Source organism: Electrophorus electricus, chromosome 3 (genome assembly GCF_013358815.1).
Source record: "Electrophorus electricus isolate fEleEle1 chromosome 3, fEleEle1.pri, whole genome shotgun sequence".
NCBI classification, from domain to species: domain Eukaryota; kingdom Metazoa; phylum Chordata; class Actinopteri; order Gymnotiformes; family Gymnotidae; genus Electrophorus; species Electrophorus electricus.
The window spans coordinates 21312199-21335819 of record NC_049537.1 but is presented as its reverse complement, the minus strand read 5'-3'; the positions used below and the strand labels follow the sequence as shown (position 1 = coordinate 21335819).

The 23621-nt window shown below is 46.3% G+C and overlaps 1 protein-coding gene across 3 annotated transcripts in view; it reads right to left on the bottom strand.

Annotated features, from left to right (window-relative positions):
• Positions 1-23621, bottom strand: part of nkain2 (sodium/potassium transporting ATPase interacting 2) — a 97970-nt gene that overhangs the window by 46905 nt on the left and 27444 nt on the right. For 2 of the 3 annotated variants that reach the window (XM_035524321.1, XM_035524320.1), the window contains 2 exons: positions 15371-15508; positions 13249-13329 (listed from right to left, as the gene is read on the bottom strand). In XM_035524321.1, coding sequence (XP_035380214.1) covers positions 13249-13329; positions 15371-15508 — 219 coding nt within the window. Of the gene's footprint in view, positions 1-13248; positions 13330-15370; positions 15509-15716; positions 15765-23621 lie in introns of those variants that run through there. The other variant, XM_035524322.1, reaches the window with a different exon arrangement.

The window sequence follows — 23621 nt, the reverse complement described above, 5'->3', positions numbered from 1 at the left end:
GTGAAAGATGCCCAGTGTGAATAACACCCTAAATGACCTCTCATAAGGATGGCGTGCTGATGACTACTAGCTGATGCCGCACACAGGAACACCATGTCTCACTCCGACTTCCAGCTCGGATCTGTCTGGGGGACGGATGATTGCAGTGGAACAAAACGTTCCCAGATTTTTCTCAAAAGCTTAGCAAAACCGGCAGCCTGAGAGCCGGTGTGAAACTGTGGACGGTACGTGCGGGATCTCTATTCCCAGGAACTCAATCCGCCATTATGCGCAGTTGAATGTTATTTATCTGCTCGGGGCACAGAAAGCAGTAATGATCGCATAGAAGGGTGGTGTTGGGGGTCTCCCAGTGAGCCAGTCTGCCTGTGAATGTTCTCTATGCTGCATGCTCCACAATTACACTTCCTCTTCATTAGCCAGTCTGCCGCCAGAGCTGTATGATCAGGCTGCAGGAATTATTGCCGTTGCCTGCCCTTGTTTGACAGCGTGCGCGAGATACGTCAGCGAGACGGCCAGGTGGCACGTGCGGGCACGCACGTACATCTGGGAAGGCCGTCATCTTAATGGGTGCCCCACTCCTTTTCCACACACAATCATTCATTTAAAAAAAACGTTATTACACAGACACAGGAGTAACCTGGTACAGCATTGCTAATCTACAGTGACATGCCACCAATTTTCTTAGCCTTAACCTCTGGACAACTTCAGGCTCAGATCAAGCTAGTGCCAAGCTTTTAAAGTTCAGCTAGGACTAGATTCAAACTCAAGACTACAAACCAGTAGCCCACAACAATAGAGTTATCCAAATACTGTTGGGTTTCATCGACAACACTAGAGTCATCCAAATACTAGTGTTTCATCCACAGCACTAGAGTCATCCAAACAAGGGTGTGTTTCATCCACAACACTACAGTCATCCAAACACTGTTGTATTTCATCCAAAATACTACAGTCATCCAAACACTGTTGGGTTTCATCCACAACACTACAGTCATCCAAACAGTGTTGTGTTTCATCCACAACACTAGTGTCATCCAAACACTTTTGTGTTTCATCAATATCATTAAAGTCATCCAAACATTGTTGTCTTTCATCCACAATGCTAGTCATCCAAACACTGGTTTGTTTCACTCACAACACCAGGGGTCATCCAAGCAGGGGTGTGTTTCCCCAACAACACTAGAATCATCCAAACACTGCTGTGTTTCCTTCCATTATACCAGATAGCTCACTAACCACAAACCCTACCCTGTGCTGTGTATTGTGCTGTGCATCAACCGCAACTATCCCTAAATGATGTCCATGATTGAAAAGTTGACCCCCCACCCCAGGCTACTGTCATCTTAAGCTGCCTATATCAGCTCTGTCTGGGTTCGACCGCTGTCGCGAGCAACATGTGGAGCAGAAAAGTACCAGGGCACAAAAAAGGCAGGCAGGTCTCAACTCACAAGCTGCCTGAGTTCACACATCACAGTGCAACGCTCTGCCACACGTGGCCAGAGGCACCTGCTTCACTGCGGAGACGGACGAGAGGCTCGTCTTCACCCACCTGGGTGACCTTCCATGACCTCACCTGACCTCGGGTACCCTCAAGGAGACAAGAGTTCCCAGAAATGCGCTTTCTGGAACGGGCAGGGCAGCTGTAAGCGTACACGTAAACTTCAAAAAAAAAAAAGGGGGGGGGGGGCGCTTTTCTGGTCCAGTCGCATCATCCAAGGCATGAGAAGAACGCAGAACGTAGAACGTAGGAATGCATGATCGGGAACAGTCAGACAAAGAGAAGATGAGAACAAAGGACGGGGGGTGGGAGAAGAAAAGACAGACTCCGACGAGGTTATATTGCTACGGATTACCTAAACAAAAGGTCCCCTGGTCTCCTGTGATGAGACGGCAGTGTCTGAAAGCTGACCCCCATCATCTCATGAAATGTGGCGGCCATGTCACTTTAATAAAGCCTGCTGCGCCAGGAGGCATGAAGAGGTGCGACACCCTCTCATCCTTGAAGCTCTCCAACACAAGGCCCCATGCATCAGCTGCAACCAATAAGCGCAGAGTCCTTTCGGATCGACATCCCCGTTATGATCTAATTATAAGCATATGCCAGGAGTAGGGGATCCGTGGGGGGGGGGGGTATCTCTGTAATGTAGTTTTTCGTCTTTCGTTAAGGGTGCTGGGACAAAGCCAAGCCAGATGAAGAGCGAGCGTGGTGCCCGACCTAAACAAACAAACAAAGGAGCCTTTGTGTGGGGAATCTGAAAGTGGGGAAGATTACGGGGGAATATGGCGGCTCCTGCGACTGTAGGGATTGCATCTCATTACAACAGCAGGGAGCTGCAGGGAGTGACTCACAAGGTTTTAATGAAGACTAATCAGACAGAAGAAGGGAGAAAGAGAGGGAGAGAGGGAGGGAGAGAGGGAGAGAGAGAGAGAGAGAGAGAGAGAGAGAGACAATGGTTTCATTGTTCTTGGGTGCCTTCTGATATACCTAAATGGTATATGCTACTGTGCTCTGCTGGAGTTGTTTTAAATTTGTTCATATTATGTGTGTTTAATGTGAGTCTCATTTTCCAGGAGAGCGAAGTTTCAAAAACAAGTTTTGCGTTTCTGCCTGACTATAATGCACAGGCAAGGTTCAAAATAAGACGCGCGCATGCTTCAGGATAGAGCTCAGGTCTTTCTCTATCCATGCAAACTAGACCAAATACAATCCTGCTCTGCAGATGTTGCTGTGATCCAGATGTCAGCGCGGGATCCTGATCGCTGAGATCCAGGTGCAACCACTCCTGAACACCGAAAGCGCTAATTTTGCCACGCTTATTACGGGAAATACCAAAGTCAGAAACAACACAAGGCTGCTAGGCCTGCCCTGCTTCTGGGTGACCTATTTTCTGGATTTACCATCACGCAGAAGAGAAATATCAGCAGATGTACACCTCACATAAGGCCCAAATTGCTCTCTGCAGGTTGCCAAAGGAGCCCTCAAAATGGCCAGCAGTCACACACTTCATACAAATCAAGTGGCACATGCTGGCTTTAATGATTACAGGTAGAGCGGCAGTATCTGGAAAAGGCCATCAAAGAAGATCCACAGTGAAGACATTAGGTGGTGGCGTCCGCTTCATCATGCTTATGCTCTATGAAAACATAAAGGCATTTCGGTTCACACAGGTATGAAGTGAGTGCACACATTTAATATCTTTTCCTGTTAAATGATCTCTCTTTCTCTCTCTCTGTCTCTCCCTCTGTTTCCCTTGTACTTAGTACTTGCCAGTGTTTGACAGAGACTGTGCGACAGATTTATAGCAGAAATGCGAGCAGCTGCTGAAGGTTTAATTTATTTTCTGTTGCTTGGCTGCCTGCTTTCGTTCTCTGTGAATCCCAGGCAATCATTTTCGGGAACAGTAGGAATATAGCTAAGGGCCACTCTTTGGGTTTCTATTTGCATTGTAAGATTTTTTTCTTTAATGAGGGTCATTATTTGTGTAAAGGATCTATGGCAGAACAAAGCTCTCTCTTTTATGTTTTACTGTTATGGAAAACCCAACACCATTTATTCTCAAACTCTTTCCTTTTTTCATTTTAAAATTTATATACAGAAGCTTTTTTGCAGCCTGAGACATGCATCATACTATGCATTGGTGTATCATGTTTTTGTGATATCATAAAAAATGGCTAAGGACATTTCCCAAAGTCACTTTAGGAATACTTATGCTAAAATAATGCTCAACAGGTATTTTGTTGCAATACAAAAGTTCTTCAGAGGGCAATTGAAGGGTTGAGAGTTTTAAATTTGATTTTGATCGTTTGACTGTGTAGAAGAAAAGCAGTTGTTTAGCACAGGTTAGTGCATTGCAGGACTTCCAACTCCTCTCTGACCAACCTAACCGCAATTAAATACTTAATTTCTCTGGGGTAAAGTGGGGTCTGGACCGGGTAACCTCTGGAGAAAGTGAGACACCGAAGAGCTGACTCACCATCACACTGCAAAGAGTTCATCCAGTAAGGAAAAAAAAACTGCTGGGGTTGCCTGGTATCTAAATTTGCAGAGCCAGGACTACTTCTGAGTAGCCAGTCCCATAGATGAAGTTAATGTGGCTTTGAAGAGAATGAGGTGATTTACACTAGCACAGTAAAGCAAATCCGACAGTAAGTTGTAATCATTTCATAACAGGTAATGGATGAAGGTGACACAGAGATAAAAGATCAATTTATGAAGCATCAACAAACAAAATAAAGGCCTATTACAACCCGATCCGCTACAAACAGTAACCGGAAACAGCAAACTAGAATTACTGTCAGATCACACACTCCAGATGTTCGGATTTGACAAAATACATGATGATACCTCCTGTCATACATATTATGTGTCAAACCTATTCAAAGATAGCTCTTATGTACACTCACTGGACCCTTTATTAGGGAAACCATATCAGTGTTATCAGTACTACGAATACTGTGTATAACATGATGATGTCATGTAACTGCTGCAGAGTTCGCAGCTTCCTTCATGCCGTGATCCACTTGCTCTACAACATACCAAACACGCTCTGGTAGATTTGGATCTGATGAATGGGGAAGCCACTGAAGTCCACTGTCATGTTTATGGGACTGGTTTGAGATGACTTGTGCCGGTAGGAGCCATTTTAAGATGGCAAATTGTGACCCGAATTGCAGCCAAGGGACACATATGAGCAACAAAACTCAGATATGCCATGTGGCATTCAAATGACGCTCAGATTTAGGAGGACCTCAGCTGTTGACACAGGAGAGGTTGGGTCAATGGATTAATGCTGTTTATGGCAAATCCCACAATCTGCAAGTTGAAGCAATAATTGAGATGCATCAATGGGCTTTCAATCTTCAGCCTTCCAGCTCCAGCAAGCCTGCGTGACCTCCCTTTACTGTTCTGGGCTGACATGAGTGGACCCCGATGAGGTCTTCTGCTGTTGTAGCCCATTCGCTTTGACAGGTTGCACAACTGAGAGGTTTTTTTCTGCTCGCCATGGTTGTAAAGAGTGGTAATTTGAGTTACCTTAGCCTTCCTGTCAGCTCAAATCAATCTGACTATTCTCCTCTGACCTCTCTCATCAACGAGGTATTTCTGCCTGCAGAACTGCTGCCCACTGGACGTTTTATGGGGTTTCGCATGACTCTGTGTAAATTTCAGAGAGTTGTGTGCAAAAATCCCAGGAGATCAGTGCTTTATTACATACTCAGACCAGCCCATCTGGCACCAGTGACCATGTCAAGGTCAAAGTCACTCAGGTCACATTTTTATCCCCTTTTTGATGTTTGATATGAATATTAACTGAAGCTCTCGACCCACCACCACATGATTTTTTGCATTGTGCTGGTGTCACACGATTGGCTCATTGGATAAATGAGCGAGCAGGTATACAGGTGTTCCTAATAATGTCCTTACCTATATGGTCACAAATATAAAAATACACAAAGATAAACAGCAGTATGGTGGTATAGAAAAAGAACACTTCAGAATACCACACTTTTAATGAGTAACAGTGTCTAATCAGCAATGCCTTCTGATGATTCAGATTTAGATAACGTCTTCTGTGAATTTGTGGTACTACAGGGAGGTTTAATCAGTGCCTACTCTGTTCTAAGATTAAACATCTGAATGCAGTCAACCTGAGGTGAATCACACGTTTCCCTCTATTTTTCACTGTCATATCTTGCCCTTAAGCATGGCGCTGGTTTTAAATTGCATCTCGGTGTTCTTGCAACGGTTTCTGAGCCCTCAGCTGTGACCTCTAAATGTGTGGGTCACGGATTCCAGCAGCAGTTCTGTGTAGTAGGTTTCGTTATGCAGAGGGATAAAGAACAAGTGCCCGCGATTCCTGCAGATGCCAATCTCCAAAGCCACAGCCGGCTGCCTCTCGTCAACGCACTTCTCCTCCACCAAGACCGTCGTCTTTGCTTGGGACCCTCCGTGCTCCTCAATGCAAGAGAGGAGAGCGCAGCACTGAGCAGCCCCTCATCCTCACTGCTGACGCTCTCGGCCCCGGAAGCCGTGTTGGAAATGACAGGGTCCTCTCCAGATGACCGGCCGGTTGAACAGCGTCGGTCACAGAGCCGTGGGCAAATCACCGCCTTCATGCTTATGATGAGTTGGCTCGGTGGTGGATTTCGCTTCAGCCTGGGAGATCACAGCTCTTCGCTGAAGCGGGCAGCCACTATGTATGCGAGGCTAGAATTACCGTGCTTCACCGGTTTACCCTCATTTCACATTTTTACTTGCAGGGGCACCGAGTTCCTGCATTGCATGTCATAGCTGACACTGTGCACTTCGAGTCAGCCTATTTGAAAACCCACCGAAAGGCAGCTGATGTGATGTCTGATTCCAGGTTTTGAATGATTAAATAATGGCGATAAACTCTCTAGATAATACGCCCGCGGATGTGTTGGTTTTTGAGAGTGCGCATGTGTGGGGTGTCACTCCGTTTGCTTGTTTGTTTTTTTTCTTCACAGAGTGACACTGAGGATGACACGTTTCCCTCACCAACCAAGCTGTGGGACGAGCATTGAGACTCCCTGATGTGGCATGATTGATAGCAGTAGCTCCCGGGCTGTTGAGAGGGAATCTGTGATGAACGTAGCCTCCTTCAAGATCCCTGCCAAAACGACAAACTCCCTATTGTTTGGCAAAGAACGTGAGCTTCCACAGCCTCAGATGTGTCATGATTAATAAAGTTAATTGAGATTAACAGAACGTCGGGTGCGCTCCGTGTGCTGAGGTGCTCTGGTATTCACGTGTGGTGTGAGCAAAATTAAGTGGCAGTGTGGGAAAACGCCGTCGTCCTCCCTCCAGCGCCGAGACAGAGGTACGACTCCTACAAGCTCACTGAGTGTCTGGGTAGCGTGTTAGTGTCACTCTAATCTTAATGGTGCTTTGGAATACGAACTTTCGTTGTCATCTCTAATGATGACCCTTTACACAGCTCCACATTCGTCAGAGATGGACTGCCTATGGAGCTCTCCACATCCTGCAGTTTAACCCACAGCCAACTGTGGCACGTTCCGTCACAGGCCCCTATAGCAGCTGCCTGTGGGAGCTGCTGCGCACACGCACCGGAGAGAAACAGTTTATGAGATTCCGCCAGTTATGCTTCCATTGTCAAGTAGAACTCTTTGATAGAGAATTGCCGAGGAACGGTTGAACCTGCAATAAAGGATTTTGTAAAAACCTAACCCAGTCTCTGAGTTCTTTAAACGCTGAAAGTGTAACGTTTTGATGTGGAGATCCCAGGCTGCCGTGGTTCATCACGCTAGGAAAAAGCCCCATAAGAACCATTCAACAAACAAAAATGTTCCGTGTCTGAATGGCTGTGCCCACAGCCTTCACAATCCCTTCCAGAATCCCGCAGTGTATGTAACAATGCTGCTGCATTATGCGGTAACACAGTCAGAGCTCAGGAGGGGACAGAGACGGAAGGCTCCGTTTGCATTACAGGAGGAACTATTTTATGTATTGACCACATCAGGGTATATGGACCATGATGAAATGTATGTTAGCTCTTTCATTTGCTATCAGCAACAGGTCCTGAGAGGCCAGGAATAGCTCAATAAAAGCAGGCATCAGGTAGTTTTGGGGACTTATTTAACAAAGGGTCAGATCAATTTAAATAATAGGAAATCAGATATATAGATTTCCCCCTAAAAGGCTATAAGACTCGTAGTGGTGAGCCTGAAATAGATACTAATTACACCATGGTGAATCACTCCAGTGCCTAGTTTCTTTTTTTTAAATAACACTCCTATTAATGAGAAACCATATGCCCTGGTCTGTGCTCTTAGACATCTGTACAGTATCATTCTGATACCATATAGCCTATTTTCATTAGCATTACAGAAAGTAAAGCTAAATGCTAAAGGTCAGAGGAACAGGAACAGGGGACAGGGACTCAACCAGTGGATATAAAAGCCACAGCGTCTTAGGGAGGGTCCCCCCGCTGCTCGAACAGAACTTTAACAGTTTTAAATATTTTAACTTGCTCATATTTTAACCCTCTCATTCATGAAGCGCACGGAGACGCGAAAATGAGCCGAATTTTGCAGACAAGATGCTCTGTTATGAAGCAGAGAACCATTTTGTTTATTCAAAGAGTTAGCCAAGGTTTCGGCTGTAATGGTTACTCAACAATGCACACAAGCACTGTGAAGCCCTTTCAAGGTATGTGCTGAGGAAAACGAGTGAAATACCGATTCTGAACAAAGGGCCAAAACCTAAATTCTCTGCCTGATTAACAGGTACAAAAGGTACAGCATAAACTAGGTGGGCAAATACACATGATGCTCCCCCAGAGTCATCTTATGCAAAACTACAATCTCCAGGCCCCTCTCCACTCTCATTGGGGCTGTGGTGGTGATGGGTGCTGATGGGAAATGATGGCCTTATTGAGCCAGCACATGGACTCTAACTCATTTGTTCAAAGGGGCCTGGAGCTGACAGCCTCAGCCCTTTTTTTCTACTCTTCCCAGTGAAATTGACTATAAATCACCTTATCACTTTTAGCCCCTTGACAGTTTATCAGGATTCCTCCATTTTACTGTATATGAGGAGACCCTGAGTTTGCTGACAGAGCCCAGGTGTGATGCATTTAAAGCTGCCTTCACGGTAAAGGGCAAAGATAAACCTGGAGCAAGTCCGTTTTATAGATTGAGTCGCCAGCTTCAACAATATCACCTTCTGCAGCAACACAGAACTATCAATATAACAAATGGCAAGTCATGAGACAAAACAAACTTTTAAAAAGTTTTAAGGATGGATGCCTGAGGAGCTGATGAATAAATCTTATCTGCCGAGCTCCATTCCGCGGAAGGGCCGCTGCAGTTTCGGCGTCACGACCGCAAATGTGACGCAAAGTCTGGGAGGTGCAACGGCACAGTCTGCCTTGGAAAATCCGCAGCGCCGAAAAGCAGCCCGACGAGCCAGCGCGGCAAGGGTTAACTCGGCATGGGTGGATCTGCTGCATGGGTGGGGATGGCGGGCCTTCAGTCCTGAAGTTTGAAAGTATCGCAGATGTTTCCAGCGAAGCGGAGAGCAGGCGACGGGCGGCACCGCGAGCGTGCTTATGCAGGTGTGCCTGCTCCCTTCGGCAAGCATTCCCGCTCACTCGGAAAAGCTCGGCAACATTTTCCTGCTCCATCTGCTTAGTACTAGAGGAAATCTGTGCTATTTATATAAGAAAGAAAGAAAAATTAAGCTAGCATGGCTTTTACCTACAGCGAGGCAGTCACATTGGCAAAAACGCTCTACTGAGCTTTAAGAATATCAGTTTGTGTCTAACTTGCGGCGGTTGCATCAGTGTGTGGCAACACCAGTAATGCTGGTCAGTGTGCTACTCGGTTCCTCCATAGCGCAGTGCTACTGCTCTTTCCACATCCGTTTAAAAAGATACGGAAATTAGGAAGCGTGGTCCCATTAGTCGAACGTCTTTCAAAAGGTGGGAATAATGGGCCAGCGTGCGTTTGTGGTGATTATGTTAACAGCACGTGCAGGTGCTGCAGAGTGAATCAACTCAACAACATCAAATCCATCAACCTGTTTGCACTCAAGCAGGGGATCTTGTGCAATTGCCCAAACACAAAAGCCACGCAAAAAGGTGCAAATGAAGTGTCCTTTTATATGAATTGTCCATCGAATTAATTGTCCATCGAAACCAATGGGACTGAGGTTTATTAGTATACAAGCACAGAGCTGTATCAGTGTGAATGCCAGCATAATTTAACATCGCATTTCAGTGACATTTACTTTATCTTAATGGAAAAGGAAGAGTTTTGTGGAGTCAGAAGGTTATTGTTACCAAGATTATTTAAATCTCAGCAGAGCAGATTGTCAGGTCTATACTTTTTGAGCGAGTGTAGTCAGGCAGGGATAGTGCTTGATTAGTGGGGCTCTATAGATGACGCATGCTTACTATACAGAACGCAATCTAGACCAGAGAGAAGCATGAAAATACTTGACTCTACGCAGGTCTGTCCAAAATCCGACCTTACCCGAACTTGTCCATGGCATTTGTTCTGAGGCTGACTCTATATTCTTGAAAGTAGAGCCATTGCGTTGTTCATCACATCTAGCGTTTAATACATACTAATGTCAGCCTTTAGGTCCCTGATACTGCACAGGCCATGAATTTTCCAATGAGCCCTCTAACAATGCATGAATTTTTTTTACCAGTATCCAGAGTATCCAGAGAACATTCTGCAATGTGACAAAATTCGTTCCTGTGACGACATTCGCGCAGTCCAGCAAATGTGAATAGTTTTGGTAAAGACAATTCAGCTTTTAACAACGTCACATTGACTGTTCCTTGGTCTTCTTTGCAAGGCGCGTGGCAATCGCAACATGCGTCATCACCGCAATGTCATGTTTTTGTCTGTGCTGCGCCGCCCCAACGCAGGGCGGTCTGGCTGCGAGCAGTGAACTGGCTCCGCTACCCCCCCCCCCACCACCACCACCACCAACCCCTAGATGTCCGTGTTTGCTTCCGTTCTGGAGGAGGCTGCTGCGTTATTAACTCCCTCCTGCCTCCCCAGGCGATCCCTCCTTCAGACACGCCCCTCTGACATTTCAGCTCCGGGACCGAGCCTCCAGTGATGGCTCTCATGCCCCCCTCCAGCCCACACCTGGCAACAGCCATTCCCGTATGCAAACACAAAAGGCGCACAGAAGACGATCCATTCCAAGGCGGGGCATTTGTGTATGGCGCAAAGCAGGGGGTGCTGCCATCGCTCCTGTTGTGGGGGGGGGGGGGGGGGGGGGGGGGGGGAGCAGATATTACTTTTCTCTACAAGTGCAAATTAGATTGACCCAGGATGGCAAACACCGTGGAAGGCAAACAACAAGGATTGGATTTTTTCCCGGGGAGTGAAATTGTATTTGTGTCAATCAATTCTGTCACTCTTTCTGCCATCTGCCGGTGGCACAACAAGGTGATATGGTGCCGTCACGAACGAGTCAGAGCGTGTCTTGACCTGTACGCAAGCCAGCATCACCTAATGAAAAAAGAGAGAGTGGGAGTTGTCATTTATTTATCTTCATTTGTTTATTTGTGCGATATAAATCTAATTGTGCTTGCCTCTGCCGGTCTCGACGGATTCTTTCCTGGTTAAACAGATTACACCTACATTAATAAATCATGAACCACCCTCAACACAAGGAAATAAATCATAGTAACTAATATGCTATTACTTCGATGACTAATTAAAGCAAAGAAGTGGCACTGAAACTGGGTGCTGGATTCACACGGCAATATCATCGTGGGTGTTTTGGCTTCTGCTGCCGCCTTCTGCTTGGCGACCAGGTGGACTGTGGGGGGCACCGGCGAGGGTTTGTTTCGGGAGGGGTGTCGTTTTTCTCTCCTGTGAGCGCTGACACGTCTGCGGCTCTCCAGAGAAGGAGCGTCATAGGGTCTGCTGCCTGTGACTATCCCTCGAGCGGGCGAGGTGGGGATCTGCTCGCCATGGCTTTTTGAGGAGTGTGTTGCTTGGGAACGTATGTTTCAGAATGCTGCTCGTAGGAAGGGCTATCAGCGGACAGGAAGACTGGAGCGCTTTAAAATTCTTTTCTGCCTTAAAAGGGGCAGGAAGCACCCTGTGAGCCGACTGATTCTGCTGAGGGAAGGTGTGGAGGATTTCTCCCGGGTCATTATGTTTTGCGTGTCTGCAGTCCTAGAGAAAGTCTGATAACGGATCCAATCTAACCTGAAACGAAAGTCTGGCCTTCTGGTGCTGTTGGCCTCCCGCTTCCCTGCAGAGTGAGCCCGAATGTCACCTTGCAATACCAGCGCTAGAATGGATCCCCACACCTGAAGGCTTTTTGAGGCTATCTCCCAAGACAGATTGGCGGTCTTGAAAAGGCAATCCGTAAGTCAGACATTCTGCCACTGCAGCACTGAAAAGGAGCAGAGGTCGTTATAAAGTGAAGGTTCCATCTGTTGTCTGAGATGGTTGATAAGATTGTACAGTGGTGACAGATCAACAAGGAGAACAGAAAGACCTGGCAACCAACGGGGTGATTTAATGATGAAGTAATCAATCCCCAGTGCAGAGCGGTGTAACTAAGAGATCACACATGGGCGCTCAAAAAAAAAACAACCAAAAAACCCAACCCTGTGCTGTTGCAATGGTCCCATTTTTCATCATTAAGGGTCCAGTCCAGTGGTGCTGCATAAACCCCACAACACCTGGCCTGCATTATCATTCACTCTTGACCATTATTCACCTCCACTCAGTTTTTATCTACCGCACCACAAACAAAAACCCCTGAAGACTGAGAGAAAAATCCACCTTGCTTTTCTGAGCATTTGGGGCACTCAGTATACCAAACTGCCATCCAAGATCATATACAAGCTCCACATGATGGCTGTAACAATGTCAGCGGTAACGATGACCTTGGTAACCATGACAATGGCAGCCTTAATATCTGGCTTGTAATAATGAACTTGTGAGAACGAACTTGGAGGCTCAGAGGTCTGCAGGGCTCTGTTTGAGGAAGGTCATTTGCACTGATGAGCAAAACACAGGAGTGAGCATTAGACAGAAACCAAAATATGACCTGAATATGGCTCATTTGCTCAAGGGGAACTGTCACTTCTCCAATGAAAATGCGATACACAGGGAATGCCTGATGGATTTGATAATCAACTTACATTGCTGCTTTGCCATGTAATTGGGTACAATACATGACATTTTTGTCATTTTAATTACATCTTTACTTATTCTTTCTACACATGTGAGCATAGGATGGATTATGGAATGATTTATCCTTTGAAATAAAACAGAGGGAAATAGAGACTAATGAAGATGTTAATATTTGTACATATTTCAGTCTATATGAAATTATTACAGTAGCTCAGCAAAGGTAACAGTTTACCAGTGATGAAGTCCTCAGCACCGTTTGCAGTGAGAAACAACACATTTCCATCCTTAGCAAAGACTTTGTGTGCTGACATGAAGGCAAAGAACAGCTTCCCCAACGCTGCTTCAGACTCTTCAAACACAGTTGACGATACACAATCTATTTGCAAAGGGGTGGTGGTGGTGGTGGTGGTGGTGGTGGTGGTGATGGGGTTGCTGCTGCTACAAAGACGGACACCTGCAAATAACCTGCTTGCTAAAATCATCCTGTTGGCTCTAGATAATATATATCTACCTCTGGCACAGACTCCATTCCTCCTGACCTGAATTAAAAAACCGAGAGGGGGGGGGGGATAAAAAATCCTCCATTACCTTGGAAAGGTCACCCACTTCCAGGTAGAAGCAGATGATGAAGATGTTCCAGGTGACCCAGAGCACCAGCCAGACAGCATACTGGGGAAGAGAGACACAAACCTGATTAAAATTGCATCCAAAATGGGAAGGAGCCAACTAAACCTACTTCTACGTACATGTGATTAATTGGTTTGCAAAAGCGTGAAGTGGGATGCTTTCTCTGTAATTAATTCCCCGATATGTGCGCCTTAAGTCCCTCTTTCGCAGATCTGAGATCTGTTGGGAGACGGCTGCCTTCTCCTGGCGAAGCCGAGAGACTGTGTGGGAGTGTGTGAGGGGGCAGCTTTCTCTCTGCTGCATACGCTGAAGCTTGTCAAAACAGCGGCATATGAATCAAAAACAATGAGTCAAATATCCATGCACAAGCAACAGCAGAGCATGGATACCACAAAAAGACAAAACAAAACAAACCAACCCAAAAAAACAAAAAAAACAAAACAACCCCCCCCCCCCCAATGCACACTGCTTGTGTCCTTGAGAAGCAAAACCAAAATGATGAAAGTCATGAATAAATCCATTAAAAGATTAGTGGACACAGCACTGTTTGTTATTCTAAACCCAGAACAATTTTTTTTCCAGATTAAAATGTAAAGCGCATCTTCCTGAGATGTGTTACGCAGGGGATGATCTTTCGACATAATCTCACCTAGATGATGTGCCTGAAATGTAACAAACAAGTAAGCAGACAAAAAAACACCCCCAAAAAACCCTATTTGTGTTACCCATAGGACTTTGACCAGAAGGTGAAATGACTTGCGCACGGCAAGAACCTTTCCGTGTTGGCCCTGCTTGTTCAGAAATGGAGAGAAGGACAGACATTGCTCCATAGGTGGGCATGAGCTCAAAGTGCCCTTTTCAGCACAGCTTGGCCTGACTGAAAAGGTAGCCGGATAGTGCCGTTTAGTGGGTATGAATACTTTCACTGTGCTTCAGAGTTTTGTTCTCATTCACAGCACGCTGCCAGGCTAGCTACTGAATTTATCCAGCTAATGCAGCTATCAAGTTATGGTAAAGGTATTTAACTACATTTACCGCAGTGACAATAAAAAACTAATAATATAGGCTCCTTAATAAGCATTATTGCTAAGGTTTTTGGTGTGCAAAGTTGGGAGTTGGAAAGTTATTGTGAATGGCAGAAAAAACCCAAGACTATACTCATCTTTGGCATTGTATTAGAAGTGGCGAAGCTGGCTGTTTACTGAGGGCCTTAGACAGAATGTTCCAGAAGGTAGCGGCAGTCTCGGGAGCAAGCCAGTGCCTCTTCATTTATAGATCACACTGGGCCTCCAATATATGGGGGCTCCTCAGTGCCTGGGGTTGGCTCACAGGCCAGAGCGCCACGCTTCGCTTCTGACCAGACTGAAACTGATGTACTGTAGCGCCAGCACATGGCTGCATGATAACGAGCTTCCCATGGGTCCCTGAGAGGGAGGGGAGCCAGGCCAAGGCACTGGCTTCGGTTAGGCCCTCAGTCCAGTGCGGTGTCTGGCCATGTTCACACGCCAGAGCTTCTGAGTGGGACAAGGGTGCCCAACTGTGATTGTGGAGGGCCAGACTCCAGGAAAGGTTGGTGATCCCCCCAACCCCCACACACACACACACACTCTCTCTCTAAACCTAGTAATTAGCTGATGTTAGCTGAGTTTGTGCAAAGAAAGAAATGACTGGGTTCTGGCCCTCCACACAGGAGCTGGGCCTCCCTCTGTTTCTCTCTCCTTCTCCCTCTGGGTGGCTGAAATTTACACGACTGTAATACCTAATTTGAATGAAAGGCCATCATATCAGGGAGCTTCCTTTCATGTGTACTGGGACCCTGCTCCTCACCCAGTGGAGAATGAATGTTGTTTGTCCTTACTGAATGCATTGGACACAGCCAACGCATCAAATTCCAGGACACACTGATGCAGAGGAAGCCTAAATTTATAATTGTATCCGAGGCTTTTTGAGGAGGGTGTAAAAGATTTGATTTCGCTGCTAACAGTGGTACAACACAATGAAAACGCAAAATAAACGGGGTGGGCTCATTGGAGAGAGCTTGATGTGGTGCAAAAATATCAAAAAAAGTATCTGCCAACTCACCCCCAGTCACGTATCTTGGTCTGAACTGCACTGTCCCAAAGAGGCCCAGGATCACTGTGATGATGTGGACAAAGTTGGTGAGAATTGGTGCCCACTGGTAACCAAGGAAATCAAATATTTGCCGCTCCAAGATGCTAATCTGTAATGGAAGCAGAGGAGATTAAAGACACGTTAATTCACCAAACAGTGGAGTTAAAAATAGAATTGTGGCAACGTCTAGAGCATAAAATCATAATCAGGCCCTCCCCCTTTAATGGACACGTAGCTGCAGCCACACTGTTTTACGACACATTAGAGAACTTGGCCCCATGAATTCTCCATTGTGCTGTGGAAGGCAGAGCCCAAACCTCCTCAAGCAGCTCCGATGGTGGCCTGATCGGGCCAGAGGAATTGGGATCTCCACCTCTGCCCCACCCCTGCACGAGTGTAGCGGGAGGGATCAAATCCTGCAATGCGGCGCAATCACTGACGCTGACTGCGCGCGACACCGGCGGGGGGATGGGATCAGGTCCTGTTCCCGACGGAGCCGCAAAACTGCCGTCCTCGAGCAGGCTAATGCTAATGAGACTCCCCCAGCGCTGGCATGCCTGCTGTAGTGCTCCAGTGGAAGACCTAAGATCTCCAAGCCCTTTCTGAAAATGAAATAGCAATGCAGAAGGGCTGGACTGGTGACAAGGCCGAGACATTTAATCCCACCTCCCCTTTGCCATGGATGATTGACAGCCCTAAAGAGCACTCCCCGTCTATAATGAGTCCGTACACGAATATCGTCGCGGAATATCATCGGCCCCTGTGTATGTGAGTGCACCCTAGGAGCAGGAGTGCCGTAGCTTGAGCGTCATTGCGAGAGAAAACAGGTCTGCGGATAAGCTCCAGTTTGGTGAGAACTGCTTCATGCCAGAAATTCGTCATCGGCAGCCAGTGCTTTAGCTTGTATTAATCAGTGCCTCCTGTTTGGAGCCTGGTGCTGACCAGCTGGTGACCTCCCCAAAGGGATGCCTCTTCTGCTGTCTGAATGGTTCCCTCGAGCCCCTGCTAGAACACATCTGGTAAGTGAGCTGTGCATGCGCGCGCACACACACACACACACACACACACACACACACACACACACACACACACACACACACACACACGCGCTCTACATCCTCCATCATAATAAACCCTGCTCTGCCGACATGGAGCACCGCCGGCACATGCAAAGCGATTAAGCAGAATGCATCTAATTAAGACATTTCTTGGTCCGCTGCATTAGAGTTCACATGGTGGGGGGCGCTCGTCCTGCCCGCCACGCCGCATAGTTCGGCCCCAGCCTTGCGGCCCTCGAGGACGCAGAGGAAGGTGCGAAAAGGCCAACGGTGCCAGCTTGTGCCGCTGGTCGCAACCGCAGGCCGCACCGGACGGCTCTGCACATGCGCCAGTTTCCTGCTCTTCCCCTGGGCACGTCTGGGCACCTTCCCACACACCTTCGCTAATCATTTCGTAAAACAGAAGGCTTAAAGGATGACTGATGTTTCACCATCTGTTTCCTGAACAGCTTCCAGTACAAAAATATATATATGCTCTGAGTGAAAAAGAGAACCCTGGGAGTTCGGGAAGACCGAGACACTTCAATGCGAAGAATTAGTATTATAGTATTATAATGCCTTTATTAGCAAAAGACTTTCCCACCTAGTGTGACGCGCATGAGACCATCTCCTCGCAGGCGCTTTTGTAGATGAGCACAAAAGGAGAGGAAATAAAACATGTTCATTAGCTCACATCACCATTTTCACGGCATTTGAGAATCCTGGTGAAGAAAAGCAGAACCGCAGCTGAAGAAGAAGCAAGACTCATTAAAAGCAACAAGAACATAACCAGAACACCAATAAATAAGTCAATAAATAAGGAAGGAGGTTGTAATATTATGATGATGTTTTTTTTACAAAAGCAATGTCCATTCATGTTGCTAGGGACGTCTGGTGTAATGGCCCTTTGATACGTTTAAGACATTATCACCTTCTGCCTTCGTGTTTCATTTTTGGAACTGTGGTTTCAAAATGGCACCACCCAGACCTACTTTATGATGTCCCACAACATGTCAGATTGACATCATTACAAGGGGATTTCACTCAGCGTTGAAGATGTCTAGACAATAACAATACAGGAGGAATAACAATAAAGAAGAAAGAACATGGTAAGAAATGTGAGCTTTGTTTACTCGCTGTCACCAGCTGATGGTTTCAGATTATTCTTGGCTCCTGCGTTGATTCTTCGCACTGTATACTGATTTAAAGTTGGTATGCAGGTTCTGTGTGTTAACTGTGTGAAAAGCTAGCACACTGACGCACTGTATTGTGCTTTTAAAAAAGATAATTCGATCAGATCTATGAACATGTTACGTTTACACTTTCAGCATTTGGAAGACATTTGTATCCAGAACAATGCACATATATTTATTGGTATGAAAGCATGGCTGCCCCCCCGAGAATTATCCCACCTCTAAAAAGAAAATCCAAGGAAGGCGATACATGCAAACTATGCAGCACCGCAGTACAGTGCAAGTCAAAAGGCTTTTAAGACTTTTCTGAGTCTCTGAGTATGGTCGTGGGGTTCGGTTGTAGACGAGGCGCTGTGCCCCGCCTCCACCCCGCACCCACACCCAACCCCTCACTAATGTGGCCCCTGAGGCTCTGCTTATCAACACTGATGTAACAACTCTGTAGGGTAGCTGCGGGCAAAGTGACAGATTCATCAGGCAATTATGTATACATGAGTAATTAGATGCATAAATATGAGTGCCAAGTCTATTAATGGGCACAACAGAGGTGTCAGCCTTGACTGAAATAATAGCAACTGCTTAGACAGGAAGCCCAACCCCCCACCCCCACAAAAAACAAAAAACAAAAAACAAAAAACAAAACACCCAAAAATCTGGAACCAAAACATAGGTGTATTGACCCAAAGGCCACATTACAAATTCTGCTTTAAAGTGGTGGGCATTGTAGCCACAGGAATTGCACTTCAACAATACTATACATATTGAAGCTCATTCAAAATATGTACTGCATAAAGAATGTGGTAATAAAAAGAAATGCTAAAATAAAACTTTGAAACTGGCTTTGAAGTCTCTCAGTATGTTTGGACAGAGTAACATGATAAGCTGTAATTGGCATGGCAATCTGAGACAAAAGAAGCTTTAATGCACTAAGACTCCTCCGTGATGGCTGTTTGAGGCTCTGGTGTATGTGGTGGACTAAAAGCAAGTTCAAACATTACTTGGTATCTGATTCAAGTGCATTTAATCTGTTTATGGTAATTACAGAGAATTTGGGGTAGACTGACTATAACAGTAGTGTTTGGACCCTCACGCCTTGCTGCGAAGGCAATGTAGAACAACCGTGGCTACAAATGGTGGTCTATGGAAACATTCTATAATGCGTGAAAGTTGAAAGATGTGCAAGCCAACTATTAAACATTCAATTACCATTAAATACAGGGGCCTTTGTCAGCAGTCCAGTTTAGTCCTTATATTTTCCATTTTATTGTGCAGCACTGATTACTGCTTAGGTGAAAGGGAACTGAGCATCTCATTACTGGAGCTGCAACGCATCGTCTCAGAGTTGATTTCAGTGAAGTGCACACTCCAGTCCTCAGCTTATTCTCCCTTTGATACAGCTGAAGGTCTCTCTCTCCTTCTCCCCCACGCTCTATTCACGTATTTATTTTGCTGTGTAGAGACACGAGCTGCCTCTAATCAGTGAGACAAAAGCCAATCAATCAGCCATGACAGGCTGAGTAGAGCGCATGTTCCACACTGCATTCCAACAAGCCCGATCTAGCAGTGCTGCAGGCACCACACGGCGACCAGCGTCAGCTGCAGAACGAACCCTCCTAAAAGGGGGGCCAGATAAAGAACAGAGGGAATGGGGGGGGGGGGGGGGGGGCTGTTTCCATTGTTCAATTGTCCATCAGTAATCCAGCTTTGTGTGGCTTCTGCCGGCCAGAAAGTGCAACAGCAAGCAAAAAAGCAAAGGGGAAAAAAAAAGAGAAGAAAAGCAGGCACTACATGGTTAATTCCATTAGGCAGCACCAGCCTGTCTTACCCTGGGCATCAAACAGGACAAGGAGATTGTGGTCAGATGGGAATCTATAGGTGTAATCGTGCACACCAAAGCGCCCCTCATTTCTGTTTAATGGTTGCAGCGTTATGACAATCTCTGGCCAGTGTACTAAACATCCCACATACAAAGGCTTTTGTTTGTCTGGCTTGTACCGGCTGTCCTTTGACAGTGTCGCTTCCCATCAAACACTTGCGCAACCTCTGAGAAGTCAGCCATCTCTGACAATCCATCGCTTCTCTCGTGCTGTTTCTCAAAAGGTCTTGATGGCAGGCACTAACCACAGTAAGAATTGTTTTTCTAGGAGTTGTATTGTTTCCGCTTCAGAGTAAAAGAACAAGGGTATAACCCAATTTAAGTTGCATAAAAACGAGGTGGAGCGCAGAATACAGAGTGGTTTTGCGATTGCTCTTATCTGTCACAGCACCAAAAAGGCAACATTCCTGCAAAATGTATGCGTCAATATGAATATGTAGACTTTTTCCGGAGACACTCTGCTTTGTGGATAAACAATCTGGGTGCCTGAAAATGAGGCAATTCGCACCTCCAACCGCACTCATGAATAATGAAACCCAATCAAAGAACACCGCAAAGACCCAATTATCCGCAGTTCATCGGCTCTGAGCAGTTGCAGGGTGAGCTACACGGCACGCTGACGAACAGGTGCGCTGTCCTGTTGGTCCTGACCCCAAGCGTGGCGCCCTGCTGGATGCTTCATCACCATGTTTCCAAAAAAAAAAAAAGGTCCAGGTGTCAGAACATTATATCCGAGAGGTGCGCAGAGCGTAAAATAATCAGATATAACAATGGCTGATGCGTTGTTAAAAAGGTGAAAAGTGAGGGAGGGATACCAGGCACGAAAAATAGGTGTCTGTCCGAAAGGAACGCAGCGGAACAATCTTGCGAGGAGGATGAAAGACATCTAGCCATGACGATGAAAGAGCTGAAAGGTGCAGGCGGTTTGGACCCGCCGGGATCCTTCGCCGCTCACTGCCGAGGGCTTCTGAGATATGCACATGATAATACAGCTCCTTTGTTTCTCGTTAGCTGAAGACACGCTCCGCTCCAGCTCAACAGAAGGCAAGGAGAAGCGAAGCTAACGCCAGTACCGCTAGCAGCCAAATAGGACGCAGGCTGAGCGGAATTTTCTTAAGCATCAGTCAGTCTTCCGATGAGCTTTGTATTTTAGGGACATTCAGAGGAGTGTTATTCACCCTGCAAGACCTGTTATTAACATGGGTTACAAGTGAAGATGAAGATTTTTTTGTTGTTGTTTTTTTTTTTTGAGGAAGCACACGCCATGGTAACAAGCTTTGTTTGTCACTTCGAAATTCAGCTTGACCAAATAAACACTTCCAATTTGCACAAGGAGTCTGCTGTAAGTGGTTCTGAGATCCATGCCACTTCTGTAGTGTAAGGTAAGGGCCGAGAGAAATGGAGCAGTTTCTAAAAATATCAAACCGCTTACCTCACAAAACACTACTCATTTTTGCATCACTGCAGGCAAAAATACCTTTTGTAATATCAGTACACAATAACATTGTCATCTACTGTGTTTCGTTTTATTAAAATTAATTACTTCTAGTTGCCTTTAGGACACAGATGACAGGCCACAGATCACAAGTGCCGTCACGATGTCTGCCATACACTATTTCTTTTTTATTTTTAAATCTCGTCTCTAAAAGCATATCTCCTGGAGCATATCTCCTGGAGAACCCTAAACATGTTCAGACAGTAATCTTTTATGTCTAATCAGAAACCGTTCAAAACTCGTTGAACACATTGAGCAAATAATGAGCAAGTGTCGACATCATTCATGGGCTCTTTCAAGACACCTTTTAAAAAGAAGTGACGTTTTCCGATGTCTCTGTCGGAAAGCTAGGACCCGAGGAGATGGTGGCATAGGAAAAACCGTTCCCAACCGGTTGGTAAATACAGAGCGACCAATAGAAAACACGTCAGCATCTGCACGTGGCCAGAGAGGTGCTACGCCAAACGCACGAGGTTGTTTCCGTGTCCAGAGCGGTTGCTGCGGTTTTACGGCTACGTCGCAACCGCTACGCTCCCCCACATCTGACAGCTTTGCGCGCCTTCCACATGACACGTGTCGGACGTTCAAAGCCCCGACGCTCTGTTTGTCAAATGCTGCGCTGATGGTTTCCCATCACTGTCGCCCTGGAGTGATCAGACAGAGGCGATGGTGTGCTTAAGCACGTGGTCTAGCTTCGGTGCGAAGATGCCCTGGAGCTGTTGACAGAACTTACAGCTAAGTGTGAAAAAGTCTCTTTGTGACCTGCAGGGCTCCGTGGCCTGCTCTTTGACCTGTAACCCACCATATGTCTTCAGTAACACCACAGCTCTGGGCTGCGAAAAGCCTCTGGCGATGTAAATACAGACCATACAGCCCCGTCTTGGATCACAGGATGGAAATGAACAGGGATAGAAGACTAAAATACACAGCAGGAAATTATTTTTTAGAAGGGAATAGGGATGTTCTCTCTCTCTCTCCCCCTTTCTTTCTCAAAAATTGGTCCTTGCCTGGCTTATATGTTCCATTCAATACGTACATGTAATCAGGACACTAAACAGAGCTCTAGATTTCTTATCTCTCCTCTCTCTCACAAACACACACACACACACACACACACACCCCGGACACACACACCTGAGCTAAACAGAAAAGAACGCAGTTAACTCTAAAGCCAGAGTGTGAGCCACATCTCATTAACATATCCCAAAGTGAAGCCCCGAGGCCTGCAGACTCGTCTTTCTGCCCTGCCGAGCTTCTGCAGGAACCCGAATTTCGATATTGCTGCCGGCACTGCGAGAAGGAGGGCACAGTCTGAATAAAACTCATCAAGACATGCCATTGCCTTAATGAAGATAATTCATTTTAATACTCGTTTGCATTTCAATGAGGAAGAAAAAAAAAAAAAGTGCGCTTGCCTGGGGGGCCAAAATGATGATGAGGCCTAGTCTGGGGATAGGAGCCGCGCTAAACGCCAATGGCACTTGACTGAGAGGGATGGAGCCTGTCGACACGCCGAGAGAGCCCACTGTGATGAGTGCCACAGTCGTTTCACTAATAAATACGCATCACTCAGGGCTTAGGGAATACTTCAATCTCCATGCCACTGACTGGCAGAGTATCCTCTCCACTGGAAAGGGATCAAACAGTCCATCTTTCAACAAGTGTTCCTCTACCAAAATAATAATAAAATATATATAAACAAATAAAAAAGACGGATTTGTAATTAAGCAAAAACAATCCGCGGCAGCTGCCACCCAGTGCCTTGGTAAAATCTCCCGTGTCGACGGAACGGCGCCGGTCGGCCTGCGGGGTCGGCCCGGTGCGGGTTGGGTGAAGCACGGAGTTCTTTGCTCTCCGCGAAGACAGAGGCCCCCACGGCCGTTTCGCAGTTTGTCAAAACCACGGAGGGGTTTCGGAACAGGTGCAGGCGGACCGTCGCGGGGGGCTCGGCGACCTCTCTGCTTCCAACTTCTCTTCGGCTCGTATGCTGCATTTTCCCGCTCGTGTAAAGAGACCCTTTCCTCGCAACTGATCGCGGTATTTGCCTCTGCGCACTGACGACCTCTGGCTGAGAGTAACGGAACGTGGCCCTGTAGCCTCTGGCCGTGACGCACCTGCAGCAGCCGTGACGGGGAAAACTTCTCGGAATGGCTGCATAGCTATGGAGACTAATGGAGGATCGGAGTTTTAATTTAACATTGCTCAAAGCTCAGGTACACCTTTATTCTTCTTCCTGAAGTGACCTGCAGCCTTTCCATTTAAAGTTCCTCTTTCTACTAAATCAATTTACACCTGAAGGGTGTAGTAAAAGCTGTGTTCTGTGCTTTTTCCAATAAACCTGCTTATAAGTGATTGTTCAATCTTTACGATCGTCCAGTATTAATTACCAAAAGGTCTAATTAAACACAAAGAACTCTTCATAAATTAACTCGGAGAGCTCCTTATCTGTTAGGATCCTCTAGCGTTTCCTGATGTGGACTCCTGGTGTGGAATTTACTGTGAGAAACGAGCTGCAATAGTATTGGATCGGTCCTCAGAATGGTGGAGGTCTGAGCTGTGAGGTAAGCCTGGGCAATATGTTTAAAAATCAATATGGATAAGTCAGAATCATGACACTGAGA